At 42.2% G+C, this 26,915-nt stretch overlaps 1 protein-coding gene across 1 annotated transcript in view; it reads right to left on the bottom strand.

Annotated features, from left to right (window-relative positions):
- Nucleotides 1-2,924: 2,924 nt before the first annotated feature.
- Nucleotides 2,925-26,915, bottom strand: part of LOC124594970 — a 97,561-nt gene continuing 73,570 nt past the window's right edge. Inside the window, exons 4-5 of the mRNA XM_047133491.1 lie at nt 25,847-25,989; nt 2,925-4,425 (exon numbers count right to left, since the gene is read on the bottom strand). Coding sequence (XP_046989447.1) covers nt 4,288-4,425; nt 25,847-25,989 — 281 coding nt within the window. The 3' untranslated portion in view covers nt 2,925-4,287. The remainder of the gene's footprint in view (nt 4,426-25,846; nt 25,990-26,915) is intronic.

Below are 26,915 nucleotides of genomic sequence, written 5' to 3'. Positions count from 1 at the left end.
CACAAATATAACAAAAACTGTCAGAGTTCTTACAACCACGATTAGACATTGTCAGCAAATGGGAAAGTGAGGTTAGGTTGACAGTAAACAAAACACCGTCTGTAACACAAAAATAGAATCGTCCTTTTTTTGCCAGCAAATGTTTTTCAGCAATGCTACCAACGTCATCAACATTCATTACACCTCCATTTTAAAATCATTTTAACCATATAAAAGCTGTTCAATTCTATAAAAAAACCACTTAATTTAATAAATTTAACTGTAAAATATGAAGAAATGGTGGGTGATACAGTTTTTTAAGTATCATGTTTGGATTTCCCACTTTAAGAAACATAAGAATAAGGTATTTTCAGCAAAAATGTTTTTCCATCGTTTGCCTGTGTTATTCATATGATAGCAAAACGCATCGCCAATGGTTTTGAACACATTCTAAGTTTATTTCTGAACGAATCGTAAGTTGATTTTTGAATGCATAATGTACTTGATATCTATGCCAGGGGAGGCATCTAGAAATAAAAAACTTTCCTGCAGACAAAAGGGGACTGGGCTATACGAGCTGAGCCGAATAAACCCGGATGGTAGGATGCTAATTGCTGTTTGTTTATGTGGTTGACTGGGTGTGCGAATGATTGGCTCTGAGCGCTGTGGGACTTAACTTCTGAGGTCATCAGTCCCCTAGAACTTAGAACTACTTAAACCTAACTAACCTAAGACCATCACACACATCCATGCCCGAGGCAGGATTCGAACCTGCGACCGTAGCGGTCGCGTGGTTCCGGACTGTAGCGCCTACAACCGTTCCGCCACACCGGCCGGCTGTGCGAATGATAAGCATTGTTATAATTTTTAGCGAAATCCATACATTCGGTCTACCAGAGTGGAAATAAACGGCTAACAGGAATAACAGGTAAGGAAGATTACGTATTATCTTCTTGGTGTACCCAAGAAATGGAATTTTGACCAGATTGCTGCACTACTGAGGGCAAGCTGTACAGTCCCTGGTTTGCAGCGGCTTAAGTTCAGATCTAGGAACAGCGCGGAAAACGCGTTGTACGAACGTGGGATAATTAAACCGGTGACAGAATTAGTGATGACAAGATTGTTTGTTAGAATGAGGAAGGAGAAGAAATGGGGACAGCACACAAATATGAAGACTGCAAATTTATATAAAATTTTCGTACTTCTGCTTTTCGATCTCATGCATGAGAAACTGGAGCGTATGAATGAAATGTGAAACACTTTTCTAACATAAAACTTTTTCCTTGTAGTAGGCTTAATAGGCATTTGATATTGGTACTTTGTGAATTATATACTGTCATGTTATTTATGTAAATCAGGTGCATTAAAATGGCCATTTTTTTCCGAAACAGTCTCGTTTATTTGGCGTGTGTTACATTGCTGCAATATTAGAAATGCCTATTTCATTTTATCCAACAGACAGTGACAAAGATTCAGAAGGATGTAGGTTGCAGTAGGTACTGGGAGATGAAGAAGCTTGCACAGGATAGAATAGCATGGAGAGCTGCATCAAACCAGTCTCAGGACTGAAGACCACAACAACAACAACAGTGACAAAATAGATGTAATGAAATCGAGAAACCACAGAAGTCTTGTGTACTATTCGTATTAGACAACGACGTCTTGATTTTTTTATGTAGCAAAACGTTTGACTAGCTTTGATGAGGTAATAGGTTCTTTCATGAGAAAAGAAAGCACAATGTGTAAAGCTGTAGAGAGATTAGAGAGAGAAAAATGTTGGGACCTAAGGATGGAAGAAATGTGTACTGTCTTGCTTGTCTCTTGCCTTTCTGGTTTTATGTTTCCTATATTTAATTTTATGTCACACAGAAGAGAAAGTTATTAGGTAATAGGCAACAAAGAGTGCAAATTTCCTGAAAAGTTCTTATTCTCCCGGTTACAAATAATCCCATTCGGAATTAATTGTGTTTAAAGGGGGGTAGAATGTCAAACCGACCGAATGGGAGAACGAGGGGCATTACAGGACATTTTACTTGCCATTGTCCTGAATATGGGTTTGATGGCTTCCATTATGCATTTGAATTCCACAGAGCAGGACATGCACTTTGGCACACTTAAGACCAAATAACATGTCTTACATTTTCTTGAACATATATATTTTATATATCAAATTCTTTAGAAAGATGTGCGCTGCAAAACGAACATATTTTTGAAAAATTGATTTTTTAAAATTTTTGACTTCATCTCAAACGCTCGAGGAAGGAGGGGTCGCCACTATAATGTTTTTGCCCCAGTTTGGAAATACCGTAGATCTGAGGCTAGTAAGTGGAAATCTGGAAACAGAATTGTGATTTCTCGGTTTATCAAGGCACAATCAAGTAATTTGAAGAAAGCACATCAACTAAGAACCATAGTTTAACATAATAACTCTGCTCCTTGTTGATCATGCCTTACTACTGTTTACAGCCAAGGTCTTCAGACTAAAGGTACAGCTACCGCTTCTCACTTTGTTGTGTAGCTATCAATTAATTTGAACAAAACACGTGAGATAAAGTGCTGTACAATATTTACATGCAATAACTCTGTTCCTCATTGACTGCCACTTGCGAGTGATTACAGCTGAGGTCTTCGTATAGTATCCAAATGGTCTAAATTTCATTCGGGTATCCATAAATAGTAGAGAAATTCTTCTTTTAACAACTTAAGAAAAATGTTACTTTGTCTGTAGAAATCCGCTGATCTCTCAGCAAGATGAGTCAGTACCATACTGGTATCAGCTTCTTGTTTCATTGTTGATGTAAATGGATGCTAGAAATTAAAACAGGATCTAAATTACGAGAGACTGGAAAAAATGTGTATTGTGTGCATTTTGGTAGTATGGTTGAAAAGTAATGAAATTAAGAGTAACATCTACAGTATATAGTTTTTTTATTAAATTAAGAAATACAGCACAGAAAGTACATTGAACACTAGGTTTGACATCAGATTTTTCAGTTGTACTGATAGCAAATAGCATCAAAAGGTTACAAAACATCACGTAAAACATAGATGAAGCACATATAAAATGGTATGTTGTTTTCTTTTTTCTTAATACTACATAGTACACTGAGTGAAATAGTTAACATAAAAATTGATAATAGCACGAGGTAGATACGAATCCATAGTAGCTGCTGAGTTATGAGAAAAATTTTTGTTTGTTTTGTTCTGTTGCTCTATATGCAGAATTAAATACTGTTGTCCATTAAGTTTAAAGGCAGTACAGTGAGTCATTCAGGTATTAAACTGCTACAGAAAAGTTAACGGGGGTAATGAAAGATATTTCGTAAATGATTCTGCGAGAAATGAAAAAATACTCAACATTTTGATTAAATGACTGGATGCTCATATGGGTATGAGTACCAAGTGATGATACTTTTACTGTGTTAAGATGGTCTCTTATATTGTTCTAGGATCTGAACATCAGAAAGATATCGCAGTATTTCAACTTCGTGAACTGTGCAAGATAATGTAAAACAAAACGTGTTAGCAGTAATGTACTCAATGTTTCACATTGTTTGCTCTTTATTCCTGGAAGACGCTTGAGCTTTACATAATGGGAAGTCCCATGAAGAAGATTAGATAGCTGATCATATTATGCTCTGGAAAGTCTTATTTCATTTATGTTCGTATAGGAGGGTTCAATGTTTGACACTAGGATAGAGTTACTCTTCTGGCACTTAATCGTAGCTTATCATGACCACCTGCTTTTAATTTGGATACAAGGAAGCACTTTGATAAGCCAGTGACATTAGCCTGCAAATGTATGCACCGTTCCCTTACTGCACCTTCTCTCAAAGGGTGTACAGAATACTTCCAAATGTTCCCACCAGTTACTGAATTCTCCTGTAAGTTTCACATGGACTGTACCCTGACAGTAAATTTGGGTATTAGGTCTATATTTAAGTCTGAAAAGGAACAGCTAAATTATTTACAAACGTGTGTTTGGAATCTACACGATGCTTTGCCTCCAATGGTGGACTGATGGAGATGTCACTACCATCCCAGATACTTTCACTGAAAAAGCTATCTAAACATAGTTGTACCAAATTTAAGACTTGGTTTTCTGTTTTATTTCTAAGAGATGCAGCAATATAAGCTGATGAAGCTATTTGGGTGTCTGTATAGTATCGACATTTTTGTAACACATTTATCAGCGATGAGAGAGGATTGAGATGCTGCTGTTGAATGATCCAGGTGATGCTGCCGGTGGGATCGATGTTCGTCAACCGTTAGGAAATAGGCAGAACTGGCAAGGGCTTGGGACCCCGTTTAGGCTTCGTAGTCATTGACCGGAGGCCGCTGTGGTACATAGTCGGGCACCCTGTGCCCCGTATTACAGACCTCTGGGTCTACTGGGATCCCCCAGCGGGTGTGATTCAGACCAGCCTCCCTCATCCGTCTGTGCACCTGCAACAAGTTATCAAATATTTATATCGTCTTGTCCAGATCTGGAAGCTCTTGTTCCAAGTTTTGTACTTACAAAAAAGATCTCACAGTATACCATTTTTACAAACCTATATTGCAAAACAATGTGTCATAATAATGGCAGCGATAATGATAGTAACATGCCTCTTTCTTATTTGAAACTCAGAAATAAGAAATTTATTGTAATTTTTGTTGACTTACAGATGACCTACGACTCGACTGATCGAGATATTCTTTGTCCACATTATGAAGGAACCAAGTTTCTCCAATAAGACCAAAGGAATCACTCAACAGATACAGTTGAACATAGATTCCAAAGCGCAGCTGGAAGACAACTTCTAGACAGATTTGATATTAGTGTTAGGGTGAGGGAAGGAAAATGATTTTTACCTCTGCTCTTTAACTATGCTCTGGAGAAAAGTTATCTGCAAATGGCGTGAAGAATTAACTAGGCAGTGTGTGTGCAGAAATGAGTCACATAAGGCAAAATCGGAACGAAACTGACATGTTTAGCTTCGCAGATGATCGTGCAACTTTTTCAAATTACTAGCATCTTCGGATGAAATTAGCAAAGGACAGACTGCGGATCTCATTCCACAACGAACATCGACTGGTAAATAATGAGAAAAAGACAAAACTAGAAGTTGAAGTATCTGAGAGGCAATTAAATCAAAGCCATCAAAATAGAAATGCCATACCAACAGTTGTTGTTGTTATGGTCTTCAGTCCAGAGTCTGGTTTGTTGCAGCTCTCCATGCTACTCTATCCTGTGCATGCTTCTTCATCTCCCAGTACCTACTGCAACCTACATCCTTCTGAACCTGCTTAGTGTATTCATCTCTTGGTCTCTCTCTACGATTTTTACTCTCCACGCTGCCCTCCAATGCTAAATTGTTGATCCCTTGATCCCTCAGTACATGTCCTACCAACCGATCCCTTCGTCTAGTCAAGTTGTGCCACAAACTTCTCTTCTCCCCAATCCTATTCAATACCTCCTCATTAGTTATGTGATCTACCCATCAAATCTTCAGCATTCTTCTGTAGCACCACATTTCGAAAACTTCTATTCTCTTCTTGTCCAAACTATTTACTGTCCATGTTTCACTTCCATACATGGCTACACTCCATACAAATACTTTCAGAAACGACTTCCTGACACTTAAATCTATACTCGATGTTCTCTTCTTCAGAAACGCTTTCCTTGCCATTGCCAGTCTACATTTTATATCCTCTCTACTTCGACCATCATCAGTTACTTTGCTCCCCAAATAGCAAAACTCCTTTACTACTTTAAGTATCTCATTTCCTAATCTAATTCCCTCAGCATCACCCGACTTAATTCAACTACATTCCATTATCCTCGTTTTGCTTTTGTTGATGTTCATCTTATATCCTCCTTCCAAGACATTATCCATTCCGTTCAACTGCTCTTCCAAGTCCTTTGCTGTCTCTGACAGAATTACAATGTCATCAGCAAACCTCAAAGTTTTTATTTGTTCTCCATGGATTTTAATACCTACATCGAATTTTTCTTTTGTTTCCTTCACTGCTTGCTCAATATACAGATTGAATAACATCGGGGAAAGGCTACAACCCCGTCTAACTCCTTTCCCAACCACTGTTTCCCTTTCATGTCCCTCGACTCTTATAACTGCCATCTGGTTTCTGTACAAATTGTAAATAGCCTTTCGCTCCCTGTGTTTTACCCCTGCCACCTTCAGAATTTGAAAGACAGTATTCCAGTCAACATTGTCAAAAGCTTTCTCTACGTCTACAAATGCTGGAAACGTAGGATTGCCTTTCCTTAATCTAGCTTCTAAGATAAGTCGTATGGTCAGTATTGCCTCACATGTTCCAATATTTCTACGGAATCCAAACTGATCTTCCCCGAGGTCGGCTTCTATCAGTTTTTCCATTCGTCTGTAAAGATTTCGCATTAATATTTTGCAGCAGTGACTTATTAAACTGATATTCGATGATTTTGACATCTGTCAACACCTGCTTTCTTTGGGATTGGAATTATTATATTCTTCTTGAAGTCTGAGGGTATTTCGCGTGTCTCATACATCTTGCTCACCAGATGGTAGAGTTTTGTCAGGATTGGCTCTCCCAAGGCTGTCAGTTGTTCTAACGGAATGTTGTCTGTCAAACTCTTCACGCAGTATCATATCTCCCATTTCATCTTCATCTACATCCTCTTCCATTTCCATAATATTGTCCTCAAGTACATCGCCCTTGTATAGACCCTCTATATACTCCTTCCACCTTTCTGCTTTCCCTTCTTTGCTTAGAACTAGGTTTCCATCTGAGCTCTTGATATTCATACAAGTCGTTCTCTTTTCTCCAAAGGTCTCTTTAATTTTCCTGTAGGCAGTATCTATCTTACCCCTAGTGAGATAAGCCTCTACGTCCTTACATTTGTCCTCTAGCCATCCCTGCTTAGCCATTTTGCACTTCCTGTCGATCTCATTTTTGAGACGTTTGTATTCCTTTTTGCCTGCTTCATTTACTGCATTTTTATATTTTCTCCTTTCATCAATTAAATTCAATATTTCTTCTGTTACCCAAGGATTTCTACTATCCCTCGTCTTTTTACCTACTTGGTCCTCTGCTGCCTTCACTACTTCATCCCTCAAAGCTAACCATTCTTCTTCTACTGTATTTCTTTCCCCCATTCCTGTCAATTGTTCCCTTATGCTCACCCTGAAACTCTGTACTACCTCTAGTTTAGTCAGTTTATCCAGGTCGCATCTCCTTAAATTCCCTCCTTTTTGGAGTTTCTTCAGATTTAATCTACAGTTCATAACCAATAGATTGTGGTCAGAGTCCACATCTGCCCCTGGAAAAGTCTTACAATTTAAAACCTGGTTCTTAAATCTCTGTCTTACCATTATATAATCTATCTGAAACCTGTCAGTATCTCCAAAATTCTTCCATGTATACAGCCTTCTTTTATGATTCTTGAACCAAGTGTTAGCTATGATTAAATTATACTCCGTGCAAAATTCTACCAGGCGGCTTCCTCTTTCATTCTTTAGCCCCATTCCATATTCACCTACTATGTTTCCTTCTCTCCCTTTTCCTACTGACGAATTCCAGTCACCCATGACTATTAAATTTTCGTCTCCCTTCACTATCTGAATAATTTCTTTAATTTAATCTTACATTTCTTCAATTTCTTCGTCATCTGCAGAGCTAGTTAGCACTGTACTACTGTAGTAGGCGTGGGCTTCGTGTCTATTTTGGCCACAATAATGCGTTCACTATGCTGTTTGTAGTAGCTTACCCGCACTCCTATTTTTTTCCCTCATTATTAAACCTATCCTGCATTACCCCTATTTGATTTTGTATTTATAACCCTCAATTCACTTGACCAGAAGTCTTGTTCCTCCTACCACCGAACTTCACTGATTTCCACTACATCTAACTTTAACCTATCCATTTCCATTTTTAAATTTTCTAACCTACCTACCCAATTAAGGGATCTGACATTCTGAGTTCTGGTCCGTAGAACCCCAGTTTTCTTTCTCCTGATAACGACGTCCTCTTGAGTAGTCCCCGCCCGGAGATCCGAATGGGGGAATATTTTACCTCCGGAATATTTTACCCAAGAGGACGCCATCATCATTTAACCATACAGTAAAGCTGCATGCCCTCGGGAAAAATTACGGCTGTAGTTTTTTCAGCTGTTCGCAGTACCAGCGCAGCAAGGCCGTTTTGGTTAGTGTTAAAAGGCCAGATAGTCAATCATCCAGACTGTTGCCCCTGCAACTACTGAAAAGGGTGCTGCCCCTGTTTAGGAACCACGCGTTTGTCTGGCCACTCAACAGATACCCCTCCGTTGTGGTTGCACCTACGGTGCGGCTATCTGTGTCGCTGAGGCACGCAAGCCTTCCCACCAACGGCAAGGTCCATGATTCATGGGGGTGGGGCGGCATACCAACTATGAAAAGATATTTAAACAAATCCCAGTGTCTATTAGTGTCTAAGACTAACACTAACGTACCCTGGTTCGAGCAGGAGGAATATATGCAGCAACATTTCTTGTAATGTATTAGAAAGATCTAGCAGAACAGTTGAAAGAGACATGTGGTGATGGAGTTATGGATGTGTCGAAAGTGCGTTCGTGGGTGCGACAGTTTAATGAAGGCAGAACATCGTGTGACAACAAACCGAAACAACCTCGGGCTCGCACAATCCGGTCTGACAACATGATCGAGAAAGTGGAGAGAATTGTTTTGGGAGATCGCCGAATGACTGTTGAACAGATCGCCTCCAGAGTTGGCATTTCTGTGGGTTCTGTGCACACAATCCTGCATGACGACCTGAAAATGCGAGAAGTGTCATCCAGGTGGGTGCCACGAATGCTGACGGACGACCACATGGCTGCCCGTGTGGCATGTTGCCAAGCAATGTTGACGCGCAACGACAGCTTGAATGGGACTTTCTTTTCGTCGGTTGTGACAATGGATGAGACGTGGATGCCATTTTTCAATCCAGAAACAAAGCGCCAGTCAGCTCAATGGAAGCACACAGATTCACCGCCACCAAAAAAATTTCGGGTAACCGCCAGTGCTGAAAAAATGATGGTGTCCATGTTCTGGGACAGCGAGGGCGTAATCGTTACCCATTGCGTTCCAAAGGGCACTACGGTAACAGGTGCATCCTACTAAAATGTTTTGAAGAACAAATTCCTTCCTGCACTGCAACAAAAACGTCCGGGAAGGGCTGCGCGTGTGCTGTTTCACCAAGACAACGCACCCGCACATCGAGCTAACGTTACGCAACAGTTTCTTCGTGATAACAACTTTGAAGTGATTCCTCATGCTCTCTACTCACCTGACCTGGCTCCTAGTGACTTTTGACCTTTTCCAACAATGAAAGACACTCTCCGTGGCCGCACATTCACCAGCCGTGCTGCTATTGCCTCAGCGATTTTCCAGTGGTCAAAACAGACTCCTAAAGAAGCCTTCGCCGCTGCCATGGAATCATGGCGTCAGCGTTGTGAAAAATGTGTACTTCTGCAGGGCGATTACGTCGAGAAGTAACGCCAGTTTCATCGATTTCGGGTGAGTAGTTAATTAGAAAAAAAATCGGAGGCCTTAGAACTTGAATGCACCTCGTACAGTGGTTGTTTAGTTTGCACAACTGAATGACGCCCAAAACAGTTTACTACTATTTCAAAGCTGCCACCTCATCATATTCTCATCTGAAGTAGTGTGATCAATACTGGTAAGCAGGCTCGCATGCCTTAACGACAAAGATAGCCGTACCGTTGCTGCAACCAGATCACAGGAGAGATAAGACAAACCTTTGGCGTCAGAAGAGCCTTTTCAGTAATTGCGGCTGTAACATTCCGGATGATTGAATGATCTGGCCTTGTACACCAGTCAACATAGCGTTCTTGTGCTTCGAACAGCTGAAAGCACCCGTCACTTTTCACGACGACATGCAGCTCTGCCGTATGGTTAAATGATGAGGTCATCCTCTTGTGTAAAATATTCTGGAAGTAAAATGTCCACCATTCAGATCTCCGGACGGGGACTACTCACTGGGATGTCATCAACAGGAAAAATAAAGTTGAGGTTCTACGGCTTGGAGAGTGGAATGTTCCATTCCTTAATCAGGTAAGTAGGTTAGAAAATTTCTAAAAGGGAAATTAATAGGTTGAAGTTAGATATAGTGGGGGATTAGTGAAGTCGGTGGCAGGATGAACAGGATTTCTGGTCAGTTGAGAGCAAGGGTAACAATGTGAGGCTCATTCGGAATGTAAGAAATGTTTTTTTCTACAGAAATTATTGTACTATTTCACCAGTTTTTCTATGCCTTCTGCAACCTGAGATGTTACAAAGCTCTTAACGGGTTTTTTAAGTTCATCATCACTTCTGTAGCGTTGTCCGCTCAGGAAATTTTTCAATTTGGGGAATATCACTTGGGGCTAAGTCCGGACTGTATGGCAGGTGTTGAAACACTTCCCACTGAAGCAAGTCCTGTGTCACGCCCTCTTCATGCGGGCATGGTTTATCGTGGAGGAGGATGGCTCCACTGGTTAGCATTCCGTGCCGTCTGTTTGAAATGGTGCTGTGAAGTCGTTAAAGCTTCCGACAGTAGGCTGATGCGGTCCGCTAATTGTGAAACGCCTATATTTTTTGATTTTTGTTTCAATTCTTGTTCGTCCGTCACCAATGAGGGACCGGCCCGGGTGATCTTCGCCATGAACATTCTTCGTCCGCCGGCCGCGGTGGTCTAGCGGTTCAGGCGCTCAGTCCGGAACCGCGGGACTGCTACGGTCGCAGGTTCGAATCCTGCCTCGGGCATGGGTGTGTGTGATATCCGTAAGGTTAGTTAGGTTTAAGTAGTTCTAAGTTCTAGGGGACTGATGACCACAGATGTTAAGTCCCATAGTGCTCAGAGCCATTCTTCGTCCACCTTTAAACATGATACACCGCGTCCGAATTGACACTTCGTTCATCATATTACAGTATACCTCAGGAATCAGTGTATAAATTTCAATGGTTCGAACTTTTTGCGCATTTAAAATGCAGATAACACTGCGCACCACACACTTGGTGGGATCGTCAGTTTTGTCACATACTTTAATGTCGCACAGCTAAGCATAATGAAACGTATTGGGGCGTAGCTGCCAGCAAACTGAAGCGGATCAGTGCCAATATCAGTGACCGGTCGGCGGTAGTTGTGGGGGGGGAGGGGGACTCCGGTCACGAATCAAATCAAAATGTTCTTTACTTTCCGAATGACTCTCTTAGAAAATCAAATAAGGGTAATGCAGGAGTAACTCTAATAACGAATAAGAAAATAGGAATTCGTGTGAGCTGCTATGATCAACATAGTGAACGCACTAACGTAGCCAAGAGAGACACAAAGTCAACACTCATCACAGTAGTACAAATTTATGTGCCAGCTAGCTTTGCAGATCTTGATGAAGTTGAGCAAATGTATGAAGAAGTAAAAGAAACTATTCAGATACTTAAGAAAGAGGAAAATGTAGTTGTGACTGCTACTGGAATCCAAAAGTAGGAAAAGGAAGAGAAGGAAAAACAGTAGGTGAATACAGATTGAGGGAGGGAAAGAAATGAAAGACGAAGCCCCTTGGTATAATTCTGCACAGAGTGTAATTCAATCATGGCTCACACATGGCTTAACAATCACGAAAGGAGGTTGTATATATGGAAGAGGCCTGTATACCCTGGAAGACTTCAGATTGCTTATATAATAGTAAGACAGAGATTTCGGAATCAGATTTTAAATTGTAAGACATTTCTTGGTGCAGATGTGAACTCTGACCACAATTTATTGGTTACGAACTGTAGATTAAAACTGAAGAAATTCCAAAAGTGTAGGAAATTAAGGAGAGGGGACTTGGATAAGTCGTAAGAACGAGAGTTTGTTGACAGTTTCAAAGGGAATATTAGGCAATGATTGACTGGAGCAGGGGAAGGGAATACCGTAGAAGACGAATGAGTAGCTTTGAGAGATGAAATAGTAAAGGCAGCACAGGATCATATAGGTAAAAAGGCAAGACCTAGTAGAAATCCTTGGAGACACTGAATTAAATTGATCAAAGAGGAACATATAAAAATGCAGCAAATGGAGCTGGCGAAACGGAAAGTAGACAGAAATTGCAAAATGGTTAAGGAGTGTGTCGAAGACAGCAAGCCTAAAGAGTCATTTGAAGAAACTGGAAACAGTTATACTAATATTAAGAGCTTACATGGGAAACCAGCATTAAGTAAAAAAGGGAAAGTTGGAGGGTGAAAGGAGTACATAGTGTGTCTACACAAAGGAGATGAACTTGAAGGCAATATTATAGAAAGGGAAGAGAAAAGAGATGAAGATGAAGTACAAATGTGATACTATTAGAAGATTTTGACAGCACTGAAAGACCTAAGTCTGAAACAAGGCTCATGGAATAGACGACATTTCCTTACAAGCACTGATATCCTTGGGAGAGCCAGTCATGACAAAACTATTCCATCTGGTGTGCAAGAAGTCTAAGACAAGGGAAATTCCCTGAGACTTTAGGAAAAATATAGGAATTGCAAGTGCCGAGGTGTATATTAATGAACTACTAGTTTAATAAGTCATGGTTTAGTAAACAAAATATTTACAGAAGAATAGAAAAACTGATAGAAGCCACGTCGGGGAAGACCAGTTTGGGTTCTAGAAAAATGTAGGAACAAGCGAGTCATGGTTTAGTAAACAAAATATTTACAGAAGAATAGAAAAACTGATAGAAGCCACGTCGGGGAAGACCAGTTTGGGTTCTAGAAAAATGTAGGAACAAGCGAGCCAATATTAGCCCTACGATCCCTCTTAGAATATGGGTTAAGAAAGGCAGACATAAGTATACAGCATTTGTAGACTTAGAGAAAGATTTTGACTTGAATATACTCTTTGAAATTCTGACGGTAGCAAGGCTAAAATACAGGGAGGGAAAGGTGGTTTACAACTTGTACAGAAACCAGACAGCGTTGTAAGAGACAAAGAGCATGAAAGGGAAGATTGGTTGAGAAGGCAGTGAGACGGTTGTAGTTTAAGCTCGATATTATTCAGTCTGTACATTCAGCAAGTTGTGAAGGAAACCAAGGAGAAGTTTGGAAAGGGAATTAAAGTTCAGGGAGAAGAAATAAAAACTGAGGTTTGCCCAGAATGTTGTAATTCTGTCAGAGACGGCAAAGGATCTGGAACAGCAGTTGAACGGAATGAATAGTAATACGTTGAATCAAAACACCTTTCAGCCGCCTTAATTTTCCAATTGTTATTTTATTCGGCGCTACATTACGCCATCTTCAGGCCCTCTGACCAACCTGTAGGAAGGTTCCCACCTCTGATCCAGTCATAATGGGGGCCACCATTCAGTGAGAGGCATCCGTAGATTTTTGACACAGTGATCCCTTCTATCACCACAGTCAGCAAGTGATGATCTAAGGGATCGCTGTGTCAAAAATCTACCGATACCAGTCATTGAATGCTAGCCCCTATTTTGACTGGTGGGAATCTTCATACACATCGGTCCGGGGGGCCTGAAGATCACGTAATGTAGCGCCGAAACTGGTTGCTTAAATATAATAAGAATAGGAAATTTAGAGGGCTGAAAGGTGCTTTGATTCGACATTTTATACTGAACAGCTGAAGCCCCGCAACCATCTGTATCAGATGGACTTACGTAGAATGGATAGCGTCTTAAAATGAGGATATAAGATAAATATTAAAAAAGGCAAAACAAGGGTAATCTAATGTAGAATATTAAATCAACCAATGCTGAGGGGATTAGATTATGAAACGAGACACTAAAAGTAATAGATGTGTTTTGCCATTCGGGCATTAGAATAACTGATGATGACAGAAGTAGAGAGCACACGAAATGTAAATTGACAATAGGAAGAAAAGCGTTTATAAAGAAGAGAAATTTGGTAATATCTGATATAAATTTAAGTGTTAGGAAGTCCTCTCTGAAGATATTTGTCTGCAGTGTAGCCTTGTGCAGAATTGAAACGTAGACGGTACACAGTTCATAGAAGAAGAGATATGGTGCTACAGGAGAATGTTGAAGGTTAGATGAATAGACTACGTAAGCAGTGAGGAAGTGCTCAACTGAATTGGGGAGGAAAGAAATTTGTGACATAACATGTCTAAACATTCGACGTGGTGTCTGTTTGTTCTATATCGTGTCTCCCTACCACTTTCGCGCAACGACGCTCTGAGCGTGTTTTTTAGGGAATTGACTAGTTTGAACCTGGGACCTGTTGCTGGTAAGGAGACGTCAGACCACACATGACATGTAGAATTCAGAAGAGTTCAGCGAGACTAGCGATGATATAACCAAATACTTAATGATTTCAGCGTCAGCTCCACTGCACTCCCTGTAAAAGAATCTTAATACTAACTAAATTTAGTGGATGGGGTTCAAGGCTTTCCTATTTTTAGTTAGCTGGTAAAATAACGTCGAAAAAGCAGTTAAGTTTACCATTGGAAATTTTATTCTACTCACAAAACATCGTTTATAAATTGCACTATTGATAAAAGGAAATGTTTTAATACGGGATGGTAAAAACCAACTGCATTCAACAAAAATGTGAACGAATATTCCCTGAATGGGATGACCTATGCCATATCACATCTATAATCTAGGTTTAAATTAAGTTTCACAAGAGAGAAAACTATAAAAATGGTCTGCAGTGACCCTCAATTATCATTAATTACTTATCTAACTTGTCGTAAATTACAGTGGCTGATGTGGCTTCTCAATAACTATATAACAAAAAAATCATCGCGTTTCAGATTTTTACTTCAAGTGGCAAATGTGAACACCATGAGCTTTAGTTGACGATCGACACTAGTATTACGCAAAAAGGGGGTGTAACAGATGAGACTTCTGCAGTTCTGAGTGAGGCCTTATGCGCTCAAAATGCGGCATCGCGTGCGTTCATTACCTTGTTGGTGTTCGTCAGGGGGCGGCGGCCGGCGCAGCTCCGTCCAGCTCGCCCTCTCGGAAGCAACTCTCTCCTAACTTCTCCTTACTACAATTTACCGAAGTTGGTTTAAAAAAAAAAACTATCTGGCTGTGTTTCCATCTGACCAATCAGGGTCTTAATGTTAACCTTAAGCTCCGCCTACAAAAATTCTGTCTATCCAATGAGAAACGTTAGACTTTTCGTGGTGGGGCAATGTTTTTAAAGTTTGCAACGTAACAGAGACGCGAAAAAGTCTCACGCTAAAACTTGCAGCTGGTGTGGTCCTTTTAGCGTTATCGTAAGATCTATACTGTTCTTGTGGAGGGCTCTATCCTTTAACATGGGCTGGGGAGGGGGGGGGGGGGGGGGTGGTCCTAACGTAACAGAGACGCGAAAAAGTCTCACACTAAAAACTTGCAGGTGGTGTAGTCGTAGCGGTTAGCTGGCGACGTGGGTGTCCGTCCCTTATCGTAGGGCCTTCTCGCTTGACACGGTTCTGCTCTCGGCTTCTCGTTTCTCCCCTCGGAACTGCGTCTGTCCCACGATGGGAAGATATGACATGCAATTAGGCATTCTTGTGTTAGCCTGTGGTATTCCATTTGCTCACTCGTTACTCGTATTACTTTGGTTAATTTAATGTCACGATTTATTCGGAGATATGTGACATACTACTGGATTTGCTTATCATGTCAGGGTTTTCATGGAAGGTGTTGGATTTGCCTGACACCTTACACATGATTAAAAGATGGGATCGGTTGGTAGGACATCTTCTGAGGCTTCAAGGAACCATAAATTAAGTGCAGGAGGGGTGTGTACAGGGTGAAAATCATATAGAAAAACCAAGAGATGAATGTAGTAATCAGGTTCAAATGGATGTAGGTTGCAGTAGTTATTCGGAGACGAAGAGTTTTGCACAGGATAGAGTAGCTTGGAGGGATGCATCAAACCAGTCTTCGGACTAAAACCACAACAGACAATCCTGTATCAGTATTTTACTATCCGACACGATAGTGATAGGTTAAGCTTATAGTCACTGCTCAGAGCAATGGAGTTGCAAACTTCCTCATTAACCGTATAAACAGGAGACTAATCTGAACGAATTCACGTCGTGAAGAGCGAGGCAAACTAGATACAGTGGGTAAAGACAAAAGCGTTGTATACCAGAATCATTGAAATCAAAAAGCAGACAGAGTAATAAGGTCAGTAAGGAGATGATACGAAGGCGTGTAACGAATAGCTTCTTGCATTACACGATAGTGAGTCTTTCCAGTGTCACTCCCGTATTCGCATTGACGGAAGTGGGAAGTGTTACGCCAGGGAGCACCGGTCAGGTATTTATCAGACTTTGTGAAGGTGTTCATCACATAACGGGTATTAAAGGACTGAACTTAAATTCCATTGGGAACTGATATGCAACTTCAACATCACTGTGATGTATGAGGCCCACAGACACGAATACAGTGTTGTATTCACTGTGACATGGAAACAGGCAGTATTCAAATGACATCTTGAGCAATTTCTTGCATTCCCTTAAACATATGGTGTGGCACTTCATGAAGACAGCTTGCCGGAGGTATACATTTTTTCATCCGATCCCCGACTTGCTCTGCAAGTGCAAAATCATTGGGCTGGGCACGCTGGAGAAGGATCCACACATTCCTCAAGGCATTTTTGGTATGAACTGCTCTGTGAGGTTTACCGTTATTTTGCTGTATCATGCCATTTGGTACCACGCTCATAAAGGTATGATAAAAGTACAGACGTCCGATTGGAGACACCTCCGTGCGAAGTCATGATAGCTGTTGGCAACCTGTGAAGCATCAACGAGGCTGGTAAAACATTATTATAATTTAGTCATTTATTCACAATGTTTGCTAACTGTAGATCTTTTGCGCCAGCCTCGGCCGTTGCTCATTCGGCTGTGTGTTGGATTCTAGCTTATGTCCGTCGAGTCAGTTCAGTGGTTGCGTGCCCAGGAGAAGATGTCAGCGACCCCCGTGCCACGGTGGACTGTCGGCGAGTAGGCGCAGCCATTGCCCAGTGCGAAGTGATTCTCAAACTGTCTGCTTGAGTGTACTCGGTCACACTCCAAATTTTACAGTGGCTGTTAATGAACAATCCGCGCTGTACCTTGTGTCAGTAGTTGTGTGATCGGTTGATATCCACCTTATCCCTGATAGGTGCCAGCACATGGAGGTGCCTGATTGTTGAACATGAACGTGGATTCCAAGAAGTCTTGTTGCTGGCTTCGCATTGAATTCCAGTAATGCTAGCACTCGGCGATGTGGTGTTGTCAGGAGGCAGTCAGTTCCTCCGTCCGTAGTGGTAGGCGGTGAGCAGCGTGAAGTTCAGCAGGTGAAGACCATCACCTTGATTACATCTGCGCTGGAGCGTCTAGGACATTTATTCACTACAGCATCGTAATTATGAAATCGGGTGGTATTGCTGTGAATGGCATCGATCGCGATGATCAATTCATGACGAGATCTGGAGAGCTAGCACGAGGCTACGACGCAAGGTTCGGTTCCCAATGACCGAATGTGTCCTCGTTATTCTGTTATATTCACTTAACAGGTTGTTAACTGTTGTGTCGATCCTTCACTGTGTGCCCTTATGAAAGAGACAGTCTCCCTCGCAAAATGTTTCACGAGCTAAAGAATATGCTTGTCTCACTTTTGTTTCCTGTCACAGTGTCCATTCTGCTGAATGTGTATCCTCACTCAGCAGACAGTGCCATAACGTGTTGTCGACCTGACCCATTTGCGACATAGTGACTCGCCTCCTGCTTGAGTTTGCCTGTGGCAATGTCAGTGAGATTTAATATTTTTTTTCTAATTTCTACCCCTTACTATTCTGTGCTGTAACGAAAGGGCTTAACACTCTTGCTGCATACTTGTCAATTATTCAGCCTCCCTTGAAGAATTACCAAATCAGTCATGCTGGCACCTACATCTACATCATACTCCGCAAGCCACATCATGGTGTGTGGCCGAGGGTACTTTCGGTTCCACTATCTGGTCCCTCCACCCCTGTTCCACTCGCGAATAGTGCTTGGCAAGAATGGTTGTCGGTAGTCTCTGTATAGGCTCTAATTTCTCGAATTTTCTCCCCGTGGTCACTACGCGAAATGTATGTGGGGGGAAGTAATATGTTGTCCGACTCCTCCTGAAAAGTGCTGTCCCAAAATTTCAGTAGTAAATCTGTCCATGATGCACAACGTCTCTCTTGTTACCTCTGCCAGTGGAGTTAGTTTAGCATCTCCTTAACGCACTCTCGCCAGCTAAAAGAACCCGTGGCGAAACGCGCTGCTCTTCGTTGGATCTTCACTATGTCCTCTATCAGTCCTACCTGATAGTGATCCCAGACAGAACAACAATACTCAAGAATCGGGCGAACATGCGCTTTATAAGCCACTTCTTTCGTGGATGAGTTACATTTCCTTAAGATTCTTGCGATGAATCTGAGTCTGGTATGTGCTTTTCCCACTATCTGTTTTATATGGTCATACCACTTAAGGTCGCTCTGGGTAGTTATGCCTAGATATTCTACGGCAGACACTGTCTCCAGATGTATGTCATCAATAGTGTAGCTGTACAGTAGCGGATTTCTTTTCCTATGTATGCGCGTATCCAACAGTTTCTCACGCCAGCTGACCGCGAACACCAGAAGGCCCTGAAGAGAAACCCGGCAGAGGAGTCGAAACGTCGATCATGTAGAAGACATAACTGAATTGTAACATGACGCGGGCTAATATCCTAGAAGATTTTACCTTCAATGACAACGGCAATGAAAGCCTGCAGATTTACGTAATCCTATGATCTTCTCATGGTATAGACATTCTGGATGGACCAGTCCATATTCTCCTTTCCTCTCTAATGTCCATCTGAAAAGTTCCAAACCCAGTAGCCAGCACACACACAATTCTTCGTTTGTAGGGATGGTTGTTTTGTCTGTACTGAAAATAAGTTCGTATAAGGGTGAAATTTTAACACATTCCACAGGCAAGGGAATATTGGAGTATACGTTTTTCAGCATGCGGTCAAGGTGTTCATGGTCCAGTACTTTCCATTTCCGTCAATGCATTTGGCACGCTGAGCTAGTAGCCAGACCCATTCACTCGCTTAGAGCGCTTCAAGAAAGTCAGCTTGGAAGTAACTTCACAGGACAATAGTAAAGCCTCTGACACGCTGCCTGAGCTTAGATGTACGCAACGCGTAGGTACTAAAGATTCCCATTACTCTTGGCCACGGCATGTGAAGTATATTGTGAAGTGTTTTATTTACCCTTCATACTGTCAATTTCACAGTACCTTTCTATCATCAGAGACATAGAAGCTTTCGTACTATCCGCTGCTAGTGTCGAGGAAATGAACACACTGACCACCAAAGTAGCAACACAGGAATCGATGGCACGACAAAAAAGAGAATTTTCAAAATGATCCTCCTACCAACGATTGCATATGGTTACGAAATTTGGGCGATGGTCTCTGACACTAACACCACCAAGGTTCAGCGAATTGAAAACAGATATACGACAATCGCCATGAGTGCTATCTGGTACCATCAGAACAGAGAACTGTACACAAATACAAAGGTTGACAAAATCCCTCAAAACTTCAGGCCAAATCAAACATTTTTCAAAACATCATTATCGCCCTTCCATAACTGACGCCTTCTTTTAGCAACTATGATGTCACCGGAATCACTGTTTCTTTCATTAAGGATTACAGGTTTCGATGCGCCCAGCAGATCATCTTCACATTGGCACCACACCTTGCGATGCAGATCTGAACATAACCCTCTGGGCAGTCTGAAACCGGTAATGATTAATAAAAGAAATAGTGATCCAGACGGTTTATGCTCATTCATTACTCTGCGGTTTATGCTCATTCATTACTCTGTAAAATACTTTTGTACATGCTTCTTTCGTATCCCTACAGATACATTGTGAAGACGCAGCCGACGAAGAAATAATGGCGCGTTGATTCAAAATAGGTACTGACTGATCATAAGTATCCAGACTGCCTTAGTTCATGCAGAATTGATCAGTAGCTGTCACAGAGGCAGACGCCCGAGTATGAAAGGTGCCAGCAAGTACTGTGTCGTCAGTATAGAAACAGTAACAGCCGAATGGCTCGGTTAGGAGAGCTCAGTGACTTCGAATGTGTGCTTGTCATTGGATGTGAGCAACAACATTTCAACACTTATAAAACTGCCGAAACTGTTGGTATAGTGATTGTAAGATGGAAACGCAAATGAAAAACCACAGCCAAACCAAGACCATTGAGTCCCCATATACTAACGGACAGGGACCATTGCAAACGCTGATTATGAAAAAAATCACATGAAATCAGCGGATGGAATCACTCGTGAGTTTCGAAGTGCTATCACCACTCCAGCTAGCACAATGACTGCGCGTAGGGACTCAGAAAGAATGGGACACAATGGTCGATCAATTCCTCAAAAGCCTCCCATTTCTGTAGTATGTCCTAAGCGACGCTTGAGTTGGTGTAAAGAGCGACTGGAAACGAGTGATTTGGAGGATGAATCACGCTGTACCCTTTGGCAGTCCAATTGAAGTGTTTGATTTTAACGAATACGTGGAGAGCTTTGCCAGCCATCATGCGTAGTGCCAACAGCAAAGTGTGAAGGAGGTGATGTTACAGTGTGGGGGGTCTTTGGTGATTAGCGTGTGGTCTCGTAATTGCGCTTAAGAAAACTCTAAATCCGGAAGGATATGAAGACATTTTAAAAGATTGTTTACTTCCTATAGCGGAGGAGCAGTTCGAAGACGGTTTGTATCAACAATGGACTCGATCATAAAACAGGGTCTGTGAGGCTATTCCTTAAATGGACTAGCCTGTCCAGAGTCCCGACCTTAACTCAGTGGAACACGTTTTGGATGAGTCAGAATGTCAACTGCGCCCCAGACAGTGTTCAAGGCCTACTACCTTTCCTAATGGGCTGCAATTCCACCACAGAAAATCAGATGTCACTGAAAGGGTCTCAGCAGGCGAAGGGTGAATACACCCCATATTAGATCTACTAACAGATGTCCATATATTGTTCATCAGTGTTCTCGGTTCAAAGTGTGCGACCGATACAAAGAAGTGCAGCAAAGCAGCGATAAGTTCACAACCTACCTCTTTCACATAACGTCAGAGAGACAACAATGTCGGAACATCTTACTTCGTAGGAATTGTGAGAATGACAACGACTGAATCTCGTATTTCGACAGAGAACATGAGAAAATCAAATTATTGCTCTTGTATTTCAGGGAAGTGTGACAATATCTAAGAGGTCGTGAGCTAGTGAGAGAGGACTCAAAAATACAGCAGCAAAGTCAATGTAACACGCAATAAATTCGGCGAAGCGAACAGCTTAACAGATTACAGCGAAGTGACTTGGCTGCCGTACACTATCTTCTTCTTGTACAGGGGTTAGGGCAGTATTCACGCGAAGTCATTTATTATAATATGTAATGTGAAGAAATTACTCGTTTATCACTTCTATTTATTTATTGCATCTTCGTGTGCGTGAATTTAGTAACTTGACTGTGGCTACAGCCGTTCTTATACAGCGAGAGGCATCACCCATTTCACACTATGTCGCTTCGGCATAAAGTGATCTCGGCGAATGAGTTTGGGACCCCTGTTTGCCTCGTTGGATCGCATCGATCTAGATTCATACATTTTACCAATTATTGCGGTTATGTAAATGACTTTATGGTAGGGTCATTAGTGTTACTTGTTGGGTAGTTGGATGTGTGATTTTCGGAATATGAAAGATTCTGGCTGTCGTCAATTTGGGAAATTTTGGTCTTTACAGAGAATGAAGACCAAGATAGCAAATGGGAGAGCGATAAGAAATGAAAGTTTCGAAGTGAAGCTTCGTATTGGATGGTCAGCTGCAAAGAGATAACACAATGTTAACGTGACCATGACCAGAATACAGAAGTTTGTTTACTGAAAGTGTGGCAAATATACACTGATCAGCCAGAACATTCCGGCATGCCCACCTTTGACACAGATAACAGCGGCGAAGCGTCGTGGCGTGGAAGCAATGAAGCCTTGGTAGGTTTCTGGAAGAAGTTGGCACCAAACCCACACACACAAGTCACCTAATTCCTGTAAATTTCAGGGAGGGGGGCGATGAGCTCTGACGTCACATTGTCACAGCCCAGATGTGTTCGACTGGGTTCAGATGTGGCTAGTGTGGGGGCCAGCACATAAACTGGAACTCGCCATTGTGTTCCTCGAGCGACTTCACCTCACTCCTGGCCTTGTGACGTAGCACATTATCTTGTCGAAAAATGCCACTGCCGTCGTCATGAAGTGGTGTACGTGATCTGCAACCAGTGTACGATACTCCTTGGGCGTCATGGTGCCTTGCAGGAGCTTCACTGGACCCATGGATGCCCACCTGAATGTTCCATGATTGTTCCCTAGAGCGTAATGGAGCCGTCACCAGCTTGTATCCGTCCTGCAGTACAGGAATCAAGGAGCTGTTCCTCAGGAAGACGGCGAATGCGCGACGTCCCATCGGCCTAATGAAGGTATCAGGATTCATCAGACCATGCAACACTCTGCCGCTGCGCCAACGTCCAGTGTTGAAGGTCGCATGCCGACTTCAGTCGTAGTTGCAGACTCTGTCGTGTTAACATTGGCACATGCATGGGTCACCGGCTGCGCCGGCCACTATGGCCGAGCGGTTCTAGGCGCTCCAGTCCGGAACCACGCGACTGCTACGGTTGCAGGTTCGAATCCTGCCTCGGGCATGGATGTGTGTGATGTCCTTAGGTTAGTTAGGTTTAAGTAGTTCTAAGTATAGGGGACTGATGATCCCAGATGTTAAGTCTCATAGTGCTCAGAGCCATCTGAACCATTTTGTCATCGGCTGCAGAGGCCCATCGTTAGGAGTGTTCGGTGCACTGTGTGTTCAGACACACTTTTACTCTGCCCGGCATTAAAGTCTGATGTTAGTTCCGCCACAGTTCGCCGCCTGTCCTGTTTTACCAATCTGCTCAGCCTGCGACGTCCGACGTCTGTAAGGAGGAGTGTCAGCCCAACCCCACGAAGTCTGGATGTGGTTTCACTTGATTGCTTCGCCACGTGTTGAAGACACTCACCACAGCCTTCCTCGAACACCCGACGAGCTGCGCAGTTTTCGAAACGCCCGTGCTGAGCCTCTGGACCATCACAATCTGGCCTCTGTCAAACTCAAGATAGATCGCGCGCCTTCCCATTCCACACACAGACAGCACGCTCACTGATACTGCATGCACCGTGCGTATATCTAATTAGCAGTCGTTCCTCGCCCCAGGTGACGCTGCTATCGTCCGGATGGATTTATATCGATAGTAGGTCGATGGTCACAATGTACTGGCTGACCAGTAGTTTGCTAGCAAAGTTCTGAATTAATGCTCAGGGTGGTGCGGGAAACAGGAAGCAAGCTCCCACCCGCACACTCCCAGCACGTGGGTGGCCCTGAGGTGAAGGGGAGGGGTGGTCTTCGGGGGGACAAGCCGCGCTTTCGTCACGCAGTGCTAGAACTGCACTTGAGCTTGCTGCTTCGTATCGTGCGTCTACGAAGTGTAACATAATAGCAATGATAATTGTGTAACGTGGTTCGATTGTCTCGCTGTGCGACAAAATATTGACTTCACTGAAGATAACCGTTAATCTATGATGAACACGAAACAGCTATATTCGCCTGTGAGCGCCTTCAGCCCTCTGATACGCTCATAAATACCTTTTGAATGTAACAATGATAACCTTATGCAGATAATTAGCATTGACTTGTAATCTTATCTGAAAAGAGGAAGTCTTTGTATTGCGGTGTATTACGGAAGGCCGCCATTGGACGAAATGTTACTTTATGGAAGTTTAAGTCAGAAAACTGACAAGATAATTATTTATTTCTGAAACTTTGTAGTAGGAAACTATTGTACAGAGAACACGTCAGAAGTTTATGAATATTAAAGTACGTGCGTTTATCATTTTCAAGGATTTCTTGAATTTCATATGAGCAACAATATGGTGTCGCTTATGTTTACCGGGTTAATGCCAACTGATTTGGTGGACGAACTGGCACGCGATCACGACTATAACAAGAAGAATTTTGCTCTGTTGTTTGAAATTACGAAATCGTTGGACTACCAGTAGCTTGTCAGGAAGATGCTGTGACTGCACAAGGGCAGACTCCAGTGGGTCCAATGCTAGAAGGGTAAAGACGATTTAAGGTTTCAGGGTGATCGAGGTCTGTAGCTTCATCGGAGACCTCCACCAGATTCTTCGGCACGCAGAATATCAAATAAACGAATTTTTCTGTTCTTCTGAAAATACAACCACGCCACCGGAACTTCAAGTTATTATTTTAATTCCATGTGAGAGAGAATTTCTTGGAATTTATTTATGCAGAAATGGAGATATTTAGTTTGCATTCAAGTCAGATTAGCTTCTTGCCACGTGACTTACATTCTGTTTACAAAAAAAGTATAAAGTTCTAGTCATTATTCTCTTGTGATGGTATAGAAAGTAAAAATTGATGCGGGGCCTAGCTAAAGCTTACCAGACTTGTGAAATCAAAACTGTCTGGTTCATCTTGAAAGATAGTGCTTAATGTTAATAATTCGTCACTCACTAAGAGATGTATTAACTTACGACAACACAATAAGGCACAACAACCGCGCAAGGTTTTGTGCTATAAAGTGACGTGACAAAAGTCACAGGATAGCTATATGCACATATACAGATGGCGCCAACATCGCGCGCACAAGGTTTCGAAGGGCAGTACATCGGTGGAACTGTCATTTATACGCAAGTGATTCATGTGAATAGGTTTCTGGGGTGATTATGGCCGCAAGACGGGAGTTAACAGTCTTTGCACGCGGAATGGTAGTTGGAGCTAGAAACATGGGCCATTTCACTTCGGAAATCGTTAGGGAATTCAATGTTTTGACACGGACAGCGTCAGGAGTGTGTCGAGAATACGAAATTTCAGACATTACCTGTCACCACTGACAACTCACTCGCCAACGGTCTTCGCTTAACGACTGTGAGCAGCGGTGTTTACACATAGTTGCCAGTGCTAAGATACTAGCAATACTGCGTGAAATAACCACAGAAATCAATGTGGGATGTACGAGAACGTATCCGTTAGGATAGTGCGGCGAAATTTGGCGTTAGTGGGCTATGGTAGCAAACGATCGACGCGAGTGCCTTTGTTAACAGCACCATATCGACTGCGGCGCCTCTCCTGGGATCGTGGGGCGCAGACCCACGAAGCTATGAACCCTAGTTGACATCAAGGCACTGTGCAAGCTGTGGTTGCATAATGTAGTGGGCTGTGTTTCCATGGAATGGGCTGGGTCCTCTGGGAATTGAACGATCATTGACTGGAAGTGGTTACTTTCGGTTACTTAGAGACCGTTTTCAGCCATTCATGGACTTTGTCTCCAAACAACGATGTAATTTGTATGGATGACCATGTCAGGGAGTCACAGTTGTACGTTGTTGGTATGAAGAACATTCTGGACAATTCGAGCTAAATCTACCGAAGTTAATCCCATCGAACATTTATGAGACAGAATCGAGAGGTCAATTCCTGCACCATATCCTAACAGTCGAGACTCTCACAATTATGGACGGCTGTAGAGGCAACATGGCTCAATATTTCTGCAGTGGACTTCCAACGACTTGTTGAGTCCATGCCACGTAGAGTTGCTGAGCAACGCCGGGCCAAAGGAGGTCCGACACGACATTGGCAAGTATCCCGTGACTTTTGTGACCACAGGGAAGATCGGCAGTGTTGACAGCGGCCGGAGACAAACATTAGCGGGCCAAAGTTGACCGACTTAAACCAGATTCTGAAGATACAGAAATAGAGAGTCCTGGTTCAGGAGTTTGTGAACAAATCAGAATAGCCAACCTGCAACATCTCGGAGCGGCGGTCGCACGCCAGCAGGTCCCTGGAGAGCACGTAACCGAAGCACATGTAGCTGCGCGGGCAGACAGCCAGCGACATCACGTCGTGCTCCAGGTCCAGCACTGCCAGCTCGCCGCCCCCGGTTCCTGCGCACCACAACAGAGAATACTCAGAAAGGCGTCAACACATAGGCACCTGCAAGGGCGGCGCTTGCCCTCTCCTGGAATCTGCGCTACAGACATTTTATTCATTACACAACTTATAACATCCACGATACATATATTTTTTATTACGAGTGGAATATGAACGTGTGTATAATATTCATTCAATTATGTAATTATTTCTGCAAAAGATGATAATTATGTAAAACAGAGACAATATTTGTCTCACATTCTTTGTTAATTTATGTCATTCTTTTCTTTTGTTTTGTACCCTTTTGTGGTCTTCTTCTGATGTACATCGACGACGCAAGACGCGAATCGATTTGAGGTCTGTTAAATGAAAAACATTTAATGTAAAATTATTGTACTTTTATGTTCATTTGCTGGTAAAAACAAATAGAGCCAAATGCGTTAAAACAATTTATGATTAATTATTGAAAATTCACTTCCTCTTTTAATTATAATTTTGTATTGATTGTTTTATCATAGCTGCAAGAAGCGCAGCCATTGTTAGTTGCAATTATATAGCAACTTCGTCTGTACTTCTAGTTGAAAATAGCATGGGTTTGTGTTAAACTAATTTTCAAAACAATTTAATAATTTTTTTGGTGGCATCAATTTAAATGATTAACTATTTATTGGGAAAAGGAAAATCTTAATTAAAAAAGAAATCCTCTATCTTCTGTTGGCCGCCATCTTAACTTTTATTACAGCGGCAAATTTAAATTACTTGAAACTGCAAACAATATTACGATGTGTAAGAAATAAATGTGCACCGGTGGTACTGAATTCTATTTATAAAAGAAAAAAAATTAATCAATTCAAAGTGCATTTTCTAAGAACTGTGCTGATGGTATTTATTGTTGAACAAGATTTCATTGCTGATGTATGAGGCCAAAATTAAACTACGG

Source organism: Schistocerca americana, chromosome 2, assembly GCF_021461395.2.
Source record: "Schistocerca americana isolate TAMUIC-IGC-003095 chromosome 2, iqSchAmer2.1, whole genome shotgun sequence".
NCBI lineage: Eukaryota > Metazoa > Arthropoda > Insecta > Orthoptera > Acrididae > Schistocerca > Schistocerca americana.
This window is presented reverse-complemented; position numbering and strand designations above follow the sequence as displayed.